Below are 15,427 nucleotides of genomic sequence, written 5' to 3'. Positions count from 1 at the left end.
TATATATATATTTATACATAAATAATTGTATAAAGAGATATTTAAAGAGACCATTTTTATTCCTTTTGCTTTTAATAGTTTCTTCCAGAACTGAAATAAAATTACACGAAGAAATAATTTTCATAAACAGCGAAGCAAGTTACTGTTCTCTCTGCACGAAAGAGATCTCTTTGGCGCCTACAAAGGGGGTTCGAGAAGTAGAAAACACAGCGTGAATGCAATGTGATCTACACAGCAGTCGAGCGAGCGCTGATTTGATGCCGTGTAATTCGATAGACGCAAATTCTTTTCCACGAGACAAGACTACAAGACAGGGAGACGTCGTGCCGCGTCTAAACGAGTCGTTCCCTCAATCGCTCTCTCACTTCGCGTACACTGTCCAGTCGCGATTCACAGTATAATTGAGAAGGAGTATAAAAATCCAATCGCGCTTAGCCGTAATTTCGAGGATACCTCATGGTGGCGGCCAGCTTGTCATAAACCGAATTTACCGTCGGGGTTCATAAAGTTTATGAGGATCGACGAAACGGTATATGGCGCGTAGAAAGGAGAGATGGTGCTGTTTGTCGGGAGGGAGTCGAGGGTGGTTGGATGAAGACTGGCGTGGGAGGCAGAAGGGTGGTCCTGGAAAGTCGGATTCACGGAACCGCGAGAATTGTATAAATATGTTATTGATATACGAGCCGAGGATGGCGTGAAATGGATTATCCGGAAACTAGTATCCAGGTTCAAGGAACACGAGCCGGGCTTGAGCCAAGTCCGAGCCCGGTCAAGAAAATCAAGCGCGACCTGATTGCATCGCCATTTTCATAAATCGATACCGTGTCTGGATACACGCTCGCGCGCTGTTGATTTATACCTTGTGATGTAGTCAAAGTTGTGTTGAATTACAATCTTTGGAATATCTATAGTTCTTGAAAAAGTATTTAATTCTGCAATCTTATTAATTAATTATGTAATTAAAACAGTACGATATTATTTACATAAATATGTTAGACTATGACATATAAACGAAGTTATTTATCACAGTTATAAATTTGTTAGCTAAATAATTAGCTATAAATTTGTTAGTTATAAAAAGATTAGCTTAAACACTGCAATTTGATAAATTTATAATTATTTTGTAAGTTATATTCGTCTTTGTACATATAATTTTTAATGTACATATAATTTATAAAATAATTTATGAAATATATAAATTGTAAAGTTTTAAATTAAATTAACAATAGAAGTCAATATTTTTCTCACTAAAAAGCAAGTAAAGTATGATGAAAATAAAGACAGTGAAGAAAAACCAAACATTTCATCGATACTATAAATGATATAAATGTTGAAAATTCAAAAAGTTTTAGAAATCTATCTCTTACACAAAAAATACAATATTTATATTTTTTGAAATATATTATGTTTATAACATTATTTATTAATAAATCTAAAAAAATAGTAACAGCCAATAATAACAGCTTGATACTTCTAGTATTAATCCTGTGTGAAAGAAGGATAATTTTATATATTATTTTGACAAGACATAGTGTGCAATAATGTATATGATACATTGTGAAAAAAAAGATGTATAAAATTGCGATAAATTTGCTTGATAACTAAAAATGATACCAACTGTACTTATCGATATAGTTCGTCGTTTATCGTTTCGCGATTCGAATGTACGTGTCGTCGTCGGAAGTCCGTCTAGGGATTAGCTTCGGACGTACAAGGACATACGTAATGCAATTAACGGGCTGACAATTAATAACCTGCTGTTATAGATGTTAGTAAGGTCATTCGATTGTAGCAATATACGTTGGCTCGCGTATGAAATCGCACGCGTACATACAATTTGTACGTATAATATTCGTCCCTCATGATCTCGCTCTATTCTAGTCATCTCTGCTTTTTGCCTCTTTCTCTTCTTTCTCTCTATCTCTCTCTCTCTCTTTCTTCCTTTTTCTCACGCTGTTTGTCCCCCTTCCATTTTTCTCTCTCGTATCCGCAGACTAGCTCCCTTTCGCTCGTGTGCGCACCTAAAACGCAAGAAAGGGAACGTAATAGCCTTGCATGATACACGGCCATTAATCCGTGTATATACCCTTCCATACTTTGGAGGAATAGACACCTCGTACGCCTCGGTTTCATAGCCGGTTCATCAGCCGGATATCTTCCTGCTCTTTCTCTCTTTCTTTGTCTCTTTCCTGGCCTCCTCCCGTTCTCGCTTCTCCCTGTCTCTTCCTCTCACTAACAATGATTTAATTTCGGCGTGCGCTCTGCTACGACGCGACTTAAGACTTCTATATTACATCAATTCACTTTATCAAATTAAAAAAAAAATACATGAATAAAAATGTGGTACACTTTATAAAAAAATAAATTCAAATTTATATTGAGAAAACTTCCATTGAGTTTACATAAAATATAAAAATGTCACGTTATGTATGTTTGGCAAAATAATTGTGATATTGCGTTGTTGCATCTTAATTAAAATTATACTTTAAGAAAGATATTAATAATGCATACAGAAGTTTAATTTAAAAATGACTGTAGAAAAGTTGAATTGAACAAAAAAATATAAAAAATAATATAATTAATTGAAAATAATACATTATTAATGTCTTTTATTTCCCAACTCGTATATTAATGGAGCTCATTTTACTTTTTTAACGTTAAATAGATAAGAACAAAAATTATTCATCAATGAATTATTAATTATCGTTATCCATTTCTGTATAAAAAAGGTAAAAATTTTTTGTTTATTATGGAATCCGTGGGGATTGTCTCATTTGATACAATAGATTGTTGTATTCGAAATTAAAAGAAAATGTAATATTTTATTTTCGTTATAATCAATTGATTCACTATACGTTTTATTTCATCGAAATAATATACTCTTTGCCCTGCCTACGTCTGTAGTTCCCTTCAAATGTGACGTCGAATCGTATCGTTTTCTTGACGGACAGTTCCAATCACGGGTCGTCATTCGGTAGCACGTCCGTTTCTCTTTTTTTGCCTGCTCATTCATCTCTCCATCTGTTCGCATGCACTCACACTACTAACCGTCGATCAATCGTGAATCGTAGACGGTACTTATGGCAGGTGAATGTATCGCGCAGATAATATCGCTGCTCGAAATGGAGTCGATCGTTTGTAGTCGCTGACTTATCATATCGCGATTGATTGGTCCTTAACGATTAGAATCAATAACTTGAACGGCAATCTTTTTTCTCCATTTATGCGAATTGACATAATGGCCTTTTGTACGCAGCAAGTGTTTAAGGGATAAGTTGGTGAAAATGTTATAGAAATAAATTGAAATTCATAATTGAAATTCATAAATTAGAAAGCAAAATGTAACCAGAGATTTTAATAAAAATATATAAAGAAGAAATATAACAATAAAACATAATTTATTAAGCAATTTTGCTGAAGTATTAAAAAATTTAAATAGATACGGATCTAAAAATTTTATTGAATCACAAAATAATTGTGTAGGAAAGTCAAGCAATGATGAGCAATGCTGCAAAAAGTTTTGATATTTTAGCTGTTAGAGCAACTGTCATACATAATTATTTTGATAGATCAACAAAATTATTTTCAGATTCAGTTAAACTTTTAAATATTTCAGTAAAAGCGTTATTAGTTTCTAATAAATATTAATAATTTCTTAATTTAATTCTGAAGTATACTGAACATGTACAGAATCTTTTCGATGTTAATGTACAGTGATATTTATTCAATTAATAATTCGTAAAAAATTTGCACGGTACTCTCTAAATCTGAATCAGTGGATAGTCACTAATTATTCAATGGCATTATCCTCACTTGGCACTAGATAATTAGTGAAGTTCAACTAAAAAAGGAAAAATGTTTCAGCATGATATAACTAAAATACTGACATTTACATGATAATTTCAATCTTCCAATCATATTTATTAAATTTGTGCATTAAAACAAGATTAGTTAAATCACATAATAAAGATTAGATAGGTTAGGGATCTCACATTTCATTCACTGATTACCAGTGGCATACTTGGTACTGATATCAGCGATTATCCACTGATTCAGATTTAGAGAATAGGATTGCGTTATAAATAAATACCGACATTATTTCTATTGTATCACGCATCACAATGTTTCTTTTATATATGACTGATATCCCCCGCTCGATCGCAAACCGTAAAGAATTAAAATGTACGCATGAAACGTTTGTATTGCTGACAAAGCCATCAGACCATAACTTGAGATGCGTACTTCCGTTGCCAAGGACACATCGCATCGCAAAATCGGTTGATGAATATTTTCACGACTCGTCACTGTTACTTATTTCTGAGACATGCATCACGGACAAGATCTCGTTCATGGTGATAGATTTCTCCGCTATGGTTAGCGGATTGAGACGATCGATCGAGAGCGAAGAGGAAGCAGGTGTCTTTCACCGCGATAAATATGAGCGTGCGCGCGCCGTGCTGATATTTTTAAAATTTGATGCGTCTAAATGAGATCGTAAATACAGGCTGTTCTACGTAATGAGCGTACTGGACGAGTACTCACCTGTAGGAACATTTCGCCGTCGAGGTGATGATGGTCGTAAGCAGCGAGCGCTGCTAGCTCTCTCGCCCTATAATGTGAGTCGTGGTGTGAATTCTCCTCCTTATCCTTGTGCATCACCACTGTAACAGAGTAAAATAGATTATGAAGATGAGTTTGGAAATCGGAAAGCCAATGTAATAAAAACTCGTTTGTTTAAATGCTTGTTATAATCTCTGCACTAGTATTTAATCTTCGAGATTCTCTCTTTTCCTTTATTTCGTAGTTATAAAATATATATATATACATACATATATTTTTTATTTTCTTGTTACTCTTTGAATCATAGTATATGATTAAATCGGTTTTCTATTAATTTGATCAGGTCTATGATAGTAATTGATGTCTGTGAGCATATTATTTTTTGTTGAATAGACATATAATTTTAATATCTTGATAATTTATAAATGTATCAATTTACATCAAACAAAATTTCAACAATTGTAAAATTACAACAATTATAGTGGATAATTTTAGAACCCATTATTAAAAATTTACACATGTAACTAAAATTATATCTTAGAAATAAAATTATTCCTTTTTTATAATAATTAAACAATTCGCAAAAATAAACTGTATAGAAATATTTGCATAATAATTTCCAACGAATTACAATTTTTCTTAAGTTATATTATCGTTATACATGAAAGTAAAAAGGAAAATATAATATATATGTAATATTATTATATTATATAATATAATATTACACAACTTATACACATTTATATAAAAATTATAAAATAATAAGAAATAAAAAATTGCTATTATATAATTTTCCTTCTTATATAAAAGTTGTATTTACACAATTGGAAATAAAAGTACTAATTTTTAAGCAAAATCCACAATTTATATATTTCCACTATAAATCGTGCAATTTTTTATATTATTTGTGTAATTTTACTTTTTTATAATGTATACTTACAATACACGTTCCGTACACTTTTAATAATTGCAAAATCTCCACGCTGATCGAGTTGATTTCTAATGTTCCTCGATAATTTCGAGGCACGAAATTGTCGGGGAACATGAGAATGATGAAAGTGCGAAAAAAAATGATCCAGTATAGAAAAAAGGCACATTAATATATGCGATAATATACAACGCCGAGGATAAAAACCGTCAAGGAAACCGTTGTCGAAAACATGCACGGAGAAAGAGGATAATTTCGACGATGCAATTAAATATCAATCAAGCAATTTCGCGGCGAACTCATTCGCGAATTTTAATAAAATGCCCGTACTCTCTTTTTTATCACATCCACTGCAAATCACAGGGATGATTAGAGGATTTAAATGCGCCCGTCATCATCCCTCGACACACAAATATGAAAACGAAGCAACCAGCCGCAATCATCTTTATAAGTTCTTTATTATAATACATAAAACTGCAATGTATAGGCAGTTTCTAATAGCCAGCTAAAAACTTACAACGCAATTTTTATAATGCCTACAAGAGTAGACACTTTGCAATTAAAAGCGATGGTCGATTTACGCAAAAAAATGTCATAAAAGGATATTCATCGGCGATTTGCATAAGTGATTCTGATTGGAGATAATAACCGGTAATAAAAGACATATAATTAATATAGTATCTTCCGATAAGAGAAAGATATGTTTCCGGTCGACAATTGGCACTACTAGAATCACATAAATTCAGTTTGTTTCATCATGCGATGCGTTCGACTGTCCGGATTAAAAGTCATTAAAGTCAACCATAACAAACCGAGCTGTTATCAGATTTGTTATATTATACGCCGTAACGTTGCAGTTTACAGATTTTTATGAAAGATTAAAGTGACGTCGACGAGGGGCAAATGAAAAGAGCGACGGACACTTTTTATTGTAACACAAAATTTATGTTTCTCGGTCAACGATAATTAAAGCGATTACTGTCAAAGATATAAAGTTGACCGACGTTTCTATAGATTTGATCAAAATCAATGTTTTCCATTATAATAATATAATAAAGTGATCAACTTACTTCATTTAGATAAACTGAGGTCATAATGCGTTACCAAATTTTATGTTATCAATTCTATCTACCAAAGAAGCAGAAAGAAAAGAAAAAGGGAAATATCATTTCTGTATCATTAATGTACAAATTTTACAAATTGATATTGTTGAATTTATTTATATATATTTCTTTATATAATTTATTTATAATAAAATTATCTTACTGTTATTCATTATTTATTATTTTAAGACCAAAAATTATTTTAGTAAACAGTTTACAAAATTAAACATGTATATAAATTCATATTGAAATATTATTAAAAATCAAGGTTTAGCTCGATCGAATAAAATAATTTCCTTTTATTTTATTATTTTTAATTTTATTTAATTAGTATTGTATATATTAATTTACCTATCAAATGAATTTATGATTTCAAATTTCCACAAATTTAAAGATTTCGAAAAATTTCCGTACTTTTTAGATATAGACTTGTCGTTTCAGCGTTATGAATGTTACGATTAATGAATATAGTGCGAACAGATCGGAATGCCGGTGCTTTATTTCATACTCGCATGTTGAAATTACCGCGACGTTAACGCGACCGGTTTATTATTTAATACGACGGTGGTCTCGTATGTTCTAATTATGGCGCGCATATTAAGCAGGAGGCAAGCAGGTGTATGAAACTGTAACAGATCGACGGTGTATTATAGGGTTTAAAAGGAAGTGTCGCTCACATCCTGTCACGTACGTATCGCCGCTTCATTCCTTGGATTTACCGTTAATCCGTACTTAATGCTTAAATTGTTTGGACATCAATAGTTTTTGGGTTCTCGTGAAGGAAAGGAGGAACGCGTATTTTTTTAACGAAAAATTCGGTTCACTTTAAAGATCCATTATTTATATTAACACGTAAATTACTTTACCGTGTAATAAAAAAATTCGGTCAAATATAAATGAAGCAACAAATAGAAGACTTACGCATGAGACTTATCTTAAAATATAAATATTTAAGTAGAACATGACAATATACACGAAATAATTTTCTATTTAAGTTTCTATTTTGTTTTAGGTATAAAATACCACGTCTTGTTCAAACTTTCACTGGAATAATTTTTAGCACCGTTTCGATTAAACATCCATCAAACGGTAAATGAATATTTAATGATGAATATTTAATTTGCTTGGATCTATATCTTCGCATTTTACAGATATCATTCTCACATAACATGAATCATTTTTGCCTTTTAATTGCTATTCAAATATAAGTCGAAGCTTTCCTTGACTCATTTCTTTCTCAAAAAATCCGATAAAATATAATAACTTATACTCGAAATAAACGCAATCAATACTTAAATACTTAAATATTAATTCTGTCTTGTCTCGAGAAAGAAATCTAAATTCTTTTCTTTTTCAAAATTCCTTCTCAAAAATTAATGCATAATTATATTATCTTGCAATTCAGACTCATTAAATATCGTAATTATAAATTATAAAGCTAATAATTCTATTAATAATCCTAATAGTTGCAATCAATTCGCGAATGATGAAAGATCTTGTTGATATAAGCATCTCTTCTTCTCTCGTTAAATGATGAAGATGAATGTTTACTTCACGAGATGCAAATCTGAGAGGTTGCTGCAAGTATTCCACTGTAAGGAGCATTAAACGGACGGCGGTCAGTATCGCGAGGTAATGATGCGTACACCGGGAGATGTGCGAGAGCAGGGCGCAACGATCACTCGTAAATAGTCGCACGCAATGTCGTGAAGCACTCGGCGTCGCCAGCCACGCGACCCTCCAGGACAGGATCCATTAGGATGACCATCGTCGGAATGACCGCAGGATGCATCGCAGGATGGACGGACGAGCAGACTGCGATATACCGGTGTATGTCCCGGGGATGTATACACACGTGCGTATCCGGCCACCGCCGGTCGATCGGACAATCCGATTTTCAATTGCCACGAAGACCTCAGACGAAGACCACCACTGGTCATTCGAGTCTAACGACCATGCCTAATGCTTCTTGAAACAATGGCTTCTTCGCGATGAAATATACAAGAACAATAAGACAAAAGGAAATTTTTGTGGAATATATAATGTGCTGTTTAAATCTGAATCAGTGGATGGTCATTAATTACCCAATATTTAATTATTAAGCACTGATAATCAGTGAAGTTCAATTAAAAAAGGAAGAATGTTTGAGCATTATATAACTAAAATACTAGACATTTGCACGATAATTTCAATCTTCCAATACTGTATTCATTGAATTTAAGCACTAAAACAAGGTTAATTAGATCACATAATAAAGATTGGATACGTTAGAAATCTCATATTTAATTCACTGATTACACCAGTGGCACACTTGGCATTGATATCAGTGATTATCCACTGATTCAGATTTAGAGAGTGCTGAAAGATACAGAATATTAGAAAATAAAACGAGAAAAATATTAACATATGTAAAATTGTCACAGTCACAGATTTTAATATTCTAAACAGAGGAAATAAGAAAAAAATATTATATAAATGAAGATCTTGAAATGGATGCTTTATTAAAAAATAACAACACATTTATATAATATTCTTTATTATTTTAGCTCATAGAACATATTATTAAAATTTATGCGAATGTTTATCGTTTTACAAAGTGGATCCATTAATTTTGCAAAATCCTGTCGGATGTGGAATGTGTAGAGAAGACAGAAAACCTTCATTAATTGCAATTATTAACGTGCGAGTTTTAATCACACAAGTATACCGATGTTAACTTAATTCTCCCGTTTGTCCTCACGTATAATAATCATACTTAAAGCATAGTTAAATCGATAACATGGAGTTAAACAATAGCCACCGGCAAAATGAAAGGAGATGTGTGAAACTCGCCGGAAAAACGTCGCTCGCAGGCAACAGGCATAATCGACATCGAGGACGGAACGCGATGAGGATGAAAAAGAGAGGAAAAGAGAGGAGGATAAAAGAAAGGAAAATAGCGGGTGCGTAGATGCAATCTCTGTTGCGAATATGAAGTTCCAAGCGCGGGGAGGTCGCGCCATCGCGATGCGCCGCCGCTCGCCGGTGCAATCAGTAATAATAATTACACTTCCTCCGGCAAGGTCAGTTTATGAACACATATACGCGCCGGAGAGGAACGCAGGAAGTGGCGGGATCTAAAAGCGGAGGCGGAGGCCAATCAGAACGCAGCGTAGAGCGTCCAGCGGGAACGGAATGGCGCGATGGGGAAAACGCTCGTGCTCTCCTCGTCAGATGTTTTACGCCATGGTATCGGGCCTCGCGATGGTTAGGTTGTGCACTTCGCATCCTTATCGCCCACGCCTGCCGCACACGAGCGTCAATGGAGCCGCTGGAAATTGGCGCAATTGAATATAGCGCGTTATTTTTAGAAATTATCGTCACTGCAAGATGTGAGAAGCTCTCCGCTACGTTGAGGCGGAAGAGCTCGCGGTTTGCTATCAAAGTTGCAAGCACCGGTCATTTAAAACCCGTGTCGTACTATATGCATTGCAAATTAAAACTTAGATAAAGACCCAATAGGAGTCTGTCAGATTTTATATTTTATACACTGAAAGAAAAGATTGGCTGCTACAGCAAATTAGATGGTAAAATATGGAATAGCATTTTTAATTGGCAGCAACCAAAAATTGGCTGTTGCAACCAATTAAAAATGCTATGCCATATTTAATCATCTAATTTGATGCAGCAACCAATCTTTTCTTTCAGTGTATCATTGTAATATTTCCATCATTGGTATGGCTCTTATAATTTATTACCTATTTTAAGTCTTTGTTTCTACTTTGTTTCTATTAATTTAATTTTAGAGATTAGAATTTGACAAGTCAATCAATTGTAATTTTAATCCGTTTCGTTCTGATTGGCTGAATTTCTAATCTTCAATTCGTAATCTTTAATTTCCAATGCGTAGCGTGACAAAGGTTTTAAACGGCTCGACCATTAAAGACTTGCGAATTCTAATAACAAAGCACTTTATAAGTGTCACCTATCTTATCTTGTAAACATAAATATATGCGTTCGCAGCATTAATTATGCTTTTAAATGAGCTTACATTAAATTTGTACCTGCACATTTAATTAATCGCTAACGAATGGAAGAATTTATACGAGACGCTTAATAAAAACTATAAAGCTCCTGTAAAAGTCTTTTCCTAATCGATAAAATTAATTATTCGTTTATCTTTTTATCGCACAAATCCCGATTCGTTTATAATCACGAAAGCCAGAATCGGAATTCCACGCTCTCGCCCATCGACCGCATCAACGACCGTTTTCATTAGATCGTCCTTGCGATCGCTCGATCGCTTCATTAAGCACCGCCGCCCTCATTTATATAGACGTCTTTGAAGTGCAAATAATGACGCTGCTCCTCAGGGGTGCCTTTCCTACCTACCTATCTCGTGGTGACTTGCGTTTTACGCACCCTGCTGCCACCGGCGTCGACCGCGGCCGGCGGTCGTGCGAACCGGGCTAAGTGAACGGTTAAATAAGTGATTATCTCCCGATCACATAATCGATCGATGATTGATGAAGTCGGTGCCGTGAGACACGACGTGTATTAACAAGCGCGCACATTAAATGTCTGGACGCGCGCCGACCACCCGTTAGATTGTTTCCGATGTTACGCGAAAAAAACAATGTCCGTCGGTGTGATTTGATAGAATTACATTTTGTTCGTAATTAACGCGGTCACGGGATGTGTGCACGGGATGTGCGCTGAATAAATGTGTAATAAACGTATCAAAAAATGAATTTTCGTAAAATTTCATAAATTCAAAAGGAAAATATAATGATAAAGTAATAAAAAATGTATATTGACATATTTTACAAGACATTTAGAATTTCAATTTAAAATAAAAAAAAAATAATGAAAAAAATAATGAAAAAAAATTGTATAACGATAATAAAAAAGATGTTTGTCAATGTTTGTGACATGGCTATATGTATTTTACTTGTTAGATGTTCATAATGAATCATATGTCACGGATAGTAACTTTTGTTCTTCTAATTTATGTGGCATCATTAAAATAATAATTTAATAATAATTATATAATCATATACTGGCATCTCTTGAAAATAATAAAGAGTGCAGATTTCTTTACATAATATACAAAATGTAAGACCAAATACCTTCATAATTCTTCCTTTACATGCCAGTAACACTTTATCTTAACACGGCGTATAATTTAAAGATTATATTTATTTATTTTCTTTAACGTGGCGCCCAGCTATGATAAAGATTCTTCCTGGAAAGTCCGTCAAATTTCCTTAAGAGAACAGGCCATACATCATCAGTTCTTTCAGCCGGAAGATTTTCAGCGGTATCGAGCGGAACTCTTTAGTCCTGTGGGATTACGGGGAAGTGACATGGCGGCGAAATCCTTCGTGGTTACATGCAAATGCACGTTGGGGATACGCGCAAAGACATTGCACGTCAGGCCTGACTTTGGGTTCCTGCTGAGTCAGGAGCCCAACAGGAATAGGTTTGAGGTAGCGGAGAGGGTTGAAGCCGGGGGAGGAGGGGGGGGGGGGCGAATATTAAAGATTAAGCACAAAGCACGCAGATTAGCGTGCTAATACACTTGTTCTTTACGACTGGTCGGGCCAGCGGGGCCGATTGTGTCGCAGAAACGAATGACTTTCACGATAAGGGAGACGAAGTGCTTTTCGTCAGGTCAGTCGGCGAGTTTTTAGAGCACCGGACTTTGTCAGGACATACTGCAAAATCAATCGAGCTTCGATTTTCTAAGGACATCTCCAATCGCTCACTGTTCATCATGACGCAAGGTTCTACCTTGACGTTATTTAACTTTAACAGATTTACAAAATTGTAATTTAGAAACAAAGAAATGTTACAAGTTTTTCACAATAAGCTATGACTTAAGCTTTAATTTTTAAATTGTAAGAATTTGATCAACCACAATCGAATGTGAGAAGAATAATCAACTATAATTGGTCAATTTTACGGCTTAAGATTTAAAACTTAGATAATTGTTTATTGTAGAAAGTTCATTATAACGGTAGTTTTCTATAATAACTCATTATTTAAGCTTTAATAAGTTATGTCTAGTTAGAAATTTCAAAAAAAGCGATTTTTCAAAAATCACATTTTCTTGAAATATATAATGTTAGAAATATTCCCTCAAAATTTTAAATTGATTCGCTGTATTTTCGGAGATATGTGAACTTGAGTATACGTCCGTCGAAACTCCTAGTAGTCTAACGTGGCAGCTGCATGAGGGACGAATATCATCTCGTTCTACCTGCCTGTCAGGTCATCTATTGTATTGCTAGTATATACTTGTGTTAGTAAATACGAGTAAGAGTCTAAGACATTGTAAGCAAATCCAACGGACTTTTTGATCAACGAACACAAGCGAAACCCGGAAACGCTGGCAGTATAACAATTACCGTCGAGCTACAGAGACCACTTTATTTTCTCCTAAAGTATGAATCGTAAAAAAGGTTCAAAAGAATTACGAAAATTTGAAGGCTTTTAAAAATCAAGACTACATAAAAGAAAAGATGTATTTAATCCAAAAACGGAGTGCAATGAGGAAAGCTTTAGTGCAGCTGCAAAAAAATTTAAAACATAGAAAGAAATTATTGTGCCGCAAGACAATAATATTGAGTACAGAATTTTATAAATTTTATTACAGTTTTTGCTACTATGTCAGATTTTGTAAAGTGCAAGCAGTGTAATGGAGAAATTAAATTTCAAACGGCAAGTACACGCGGCCTAGGATTTAAAATTGTTTTGATGTGTAATAGTTGCGAGCCTCAGTATATTCCTTCATGTTCTTTTATTGCACATTCATATGAAATAAATCGACGATTCTTATTTACAATGAGAGTTCTAGGAATAGGATTAAAAGATATTCAAAAGGTATTTTGTGGCTAAATGGATGTCGAATTTCTTTCATCATAGCATATATGATATGATTGTAAAACATATGAACCAATAAATCTGTTACTGAAATACTTTTTAAAAAAGCTGTGAAAGCAGAAATAGCAGAGACTTGTAAAGAAAAAAAATGTGGATGAAACAATTGAATTGACTGTGTCTGGTGAACGTGGAAAAAGCGTAAATTTACTTCTTTATATGATGTTTCTTCTTTTATTGTATATTACACTGACAAAATTATTGTGAAAAGTTCATATTGTAAAGTATGTGAATTTTGGATTAAAAAAGAAAGTTCTGCAGAATATGAAGAATGATTAAATACACGTAAAGAAGAATGTCACGCAAATCACGAAGAGTCATCAGGTAAAATGGAAGTAGAAGCAATCACAGAAATGTTCAAGCGTTATCAGAAAACTTACGATGTAGAATACACGTAAACTACATCAGTGATGGCGATTCCAAAATATACACAGATGTCATAAATGCTGCTCCTTACGGTGATACTCTAGTTAGTAAAAAAGAATGCAATCAAGCCTATCTATGAGGATCTTAGTAAAAAAACTTTACTACACAGATGTGTTGGTGGATTTATGCAAAACAATAATGAAAATTACAATCAATTGATCTGAAAAATCAATCCGAAAATTATTTCTCGTGGCTCCATTATTATCGAATTAGCGGCATATATTACTGTCTGCATATATGTAATGAGGGATCTATAGCATTATTACAAATATTACAATCCATGGGAATAAGCAGTGGTCCTAATGCCCATCAATTTATCGATAGAGAAGACGCTGAATTAACATATTTAATTATCGCGCTCAACTGAGCACTCGGGAAAAAAGAATACATCGTCGGCACAACAAATCGATATTTTAGAAGTATTAACTTCAAGAGAGGATGTAGTATATGGACCTGAAATATGACTCTGTGTAAGTTGAAAAATAAATTTTTTATTTAATAGTAAACAGAACTTGAAACTTTAAACGTGTTTCTCAAAACTATGTTTCCAAAATCGGTGAGCAAAATATCTCGAAAATCACTGCATCGATCAGGTCTGAAATTTTACTTGCTTTTTTTAGGCATGTAAATTTAGTCTTTAATCGAAGGATTTTTTTTTCCGATACGTACTTTTTTTTAATGGACGAAAAATTTGATTTTTTCTGAAAATCGAATGTCAATTTTGAATTGCCGTCATTTTGTTGTAATTCAATTTTTCGGAATATCAATCAACTAAATTCATATATTAACTAAATCTTTCGGATTTTTTCATTTCAGATAACTGTTCCGAATGACAGTGCTCATGGCAAAACGCATTTTGGAAAACGGTTTTCCGGACACTAGCTATAAATTATTTATTTATTAATATTTTTACATAAAAAAAAATATGAAAATTTTGTCAAAGTAGATTCTTTCGAACATAATTTCAACAACATTTCATACGATATGTGCATATACTTTTTTGAAAAAAAATCACGAAAATTCATCTTTTTTTGGCCTGCTAACTAGACATAATCTCTTAAGTCTTCAGCTGCAAGAAATTGATCATAATAGATTATTCTTCTCACATTCGATTGGTAAATTTCTTACGATTTAAGATTTAAAACTTAAGTAATAGTTTACTGTAAAAAGCTCATAAAATGTGACATATGTGCTTAGTATCTATGATTTGCGTAAGCTTCTTTTGAAAAATTAATCTCGCAAGGAGGATGTTCTCTTTTTGCTTAGTACACAATAAGAGCTTAGCTAATTAGCTTAACAAGATAATTTAAAAACGTGTTATTAGAATATTGTACTTGAAACAAGAAGTGCGAGTTAGTAATTTATGTTTCACTTACTTTAATCGAGAAAGATCGAGATGTAGATGGTTATGAAATATTTACATAATCATCGCTGCATAAATACTTTTCCTGTTTTTTCTCACTACACTTCATGTTTTTTAAAAGGTTCT

At 33.5% G+C, this 15,427-nt stretch overlaps 1 protein-coding gene across 1 annotated transcript in view; it reads right to left on the bottom strand.

Annotated features, from left to right (window-relative positions):
- The window catches only part of LOC108684846 (aryl hydrocarbon receptor protein 1), a 205,376-nt gene that overhangs the window by 49,457 nt on the left and 140,492 nt on the right, over positions 1–15,427 (bottom strand). Inside the window, exon 3 of the mRNA XM_018189375.1 lies at positions 4,543–4,661. Coding sequence (XP_018044864.1) covers positions 4,543–4,661 — 119 coding nt within the window. The remainder of the gene's footprint in view (positions 1–4,542; positions 4,662–15,427) is intronic.

The sequence above is a fragment of the Atta colombica genome, unplaced genomic scaffold (assembly GCF_001594045.1).
Source record: "Atta colombica isolate Treedump-2 unplaced genomic scaffold, Acol1.0 scaffold140, whole genome shotgun sequence".
Lineage (NCBI taxonomy): Eukaryota > Metazoa > Arthropoda > Insecta > Hymenoptera > Formicidae > Atta > Atta colombica.
Note: the sequence above shows the minus strand (reverse complement) of the source record. Positions and strands in the feature narration are given on the sequence as shown.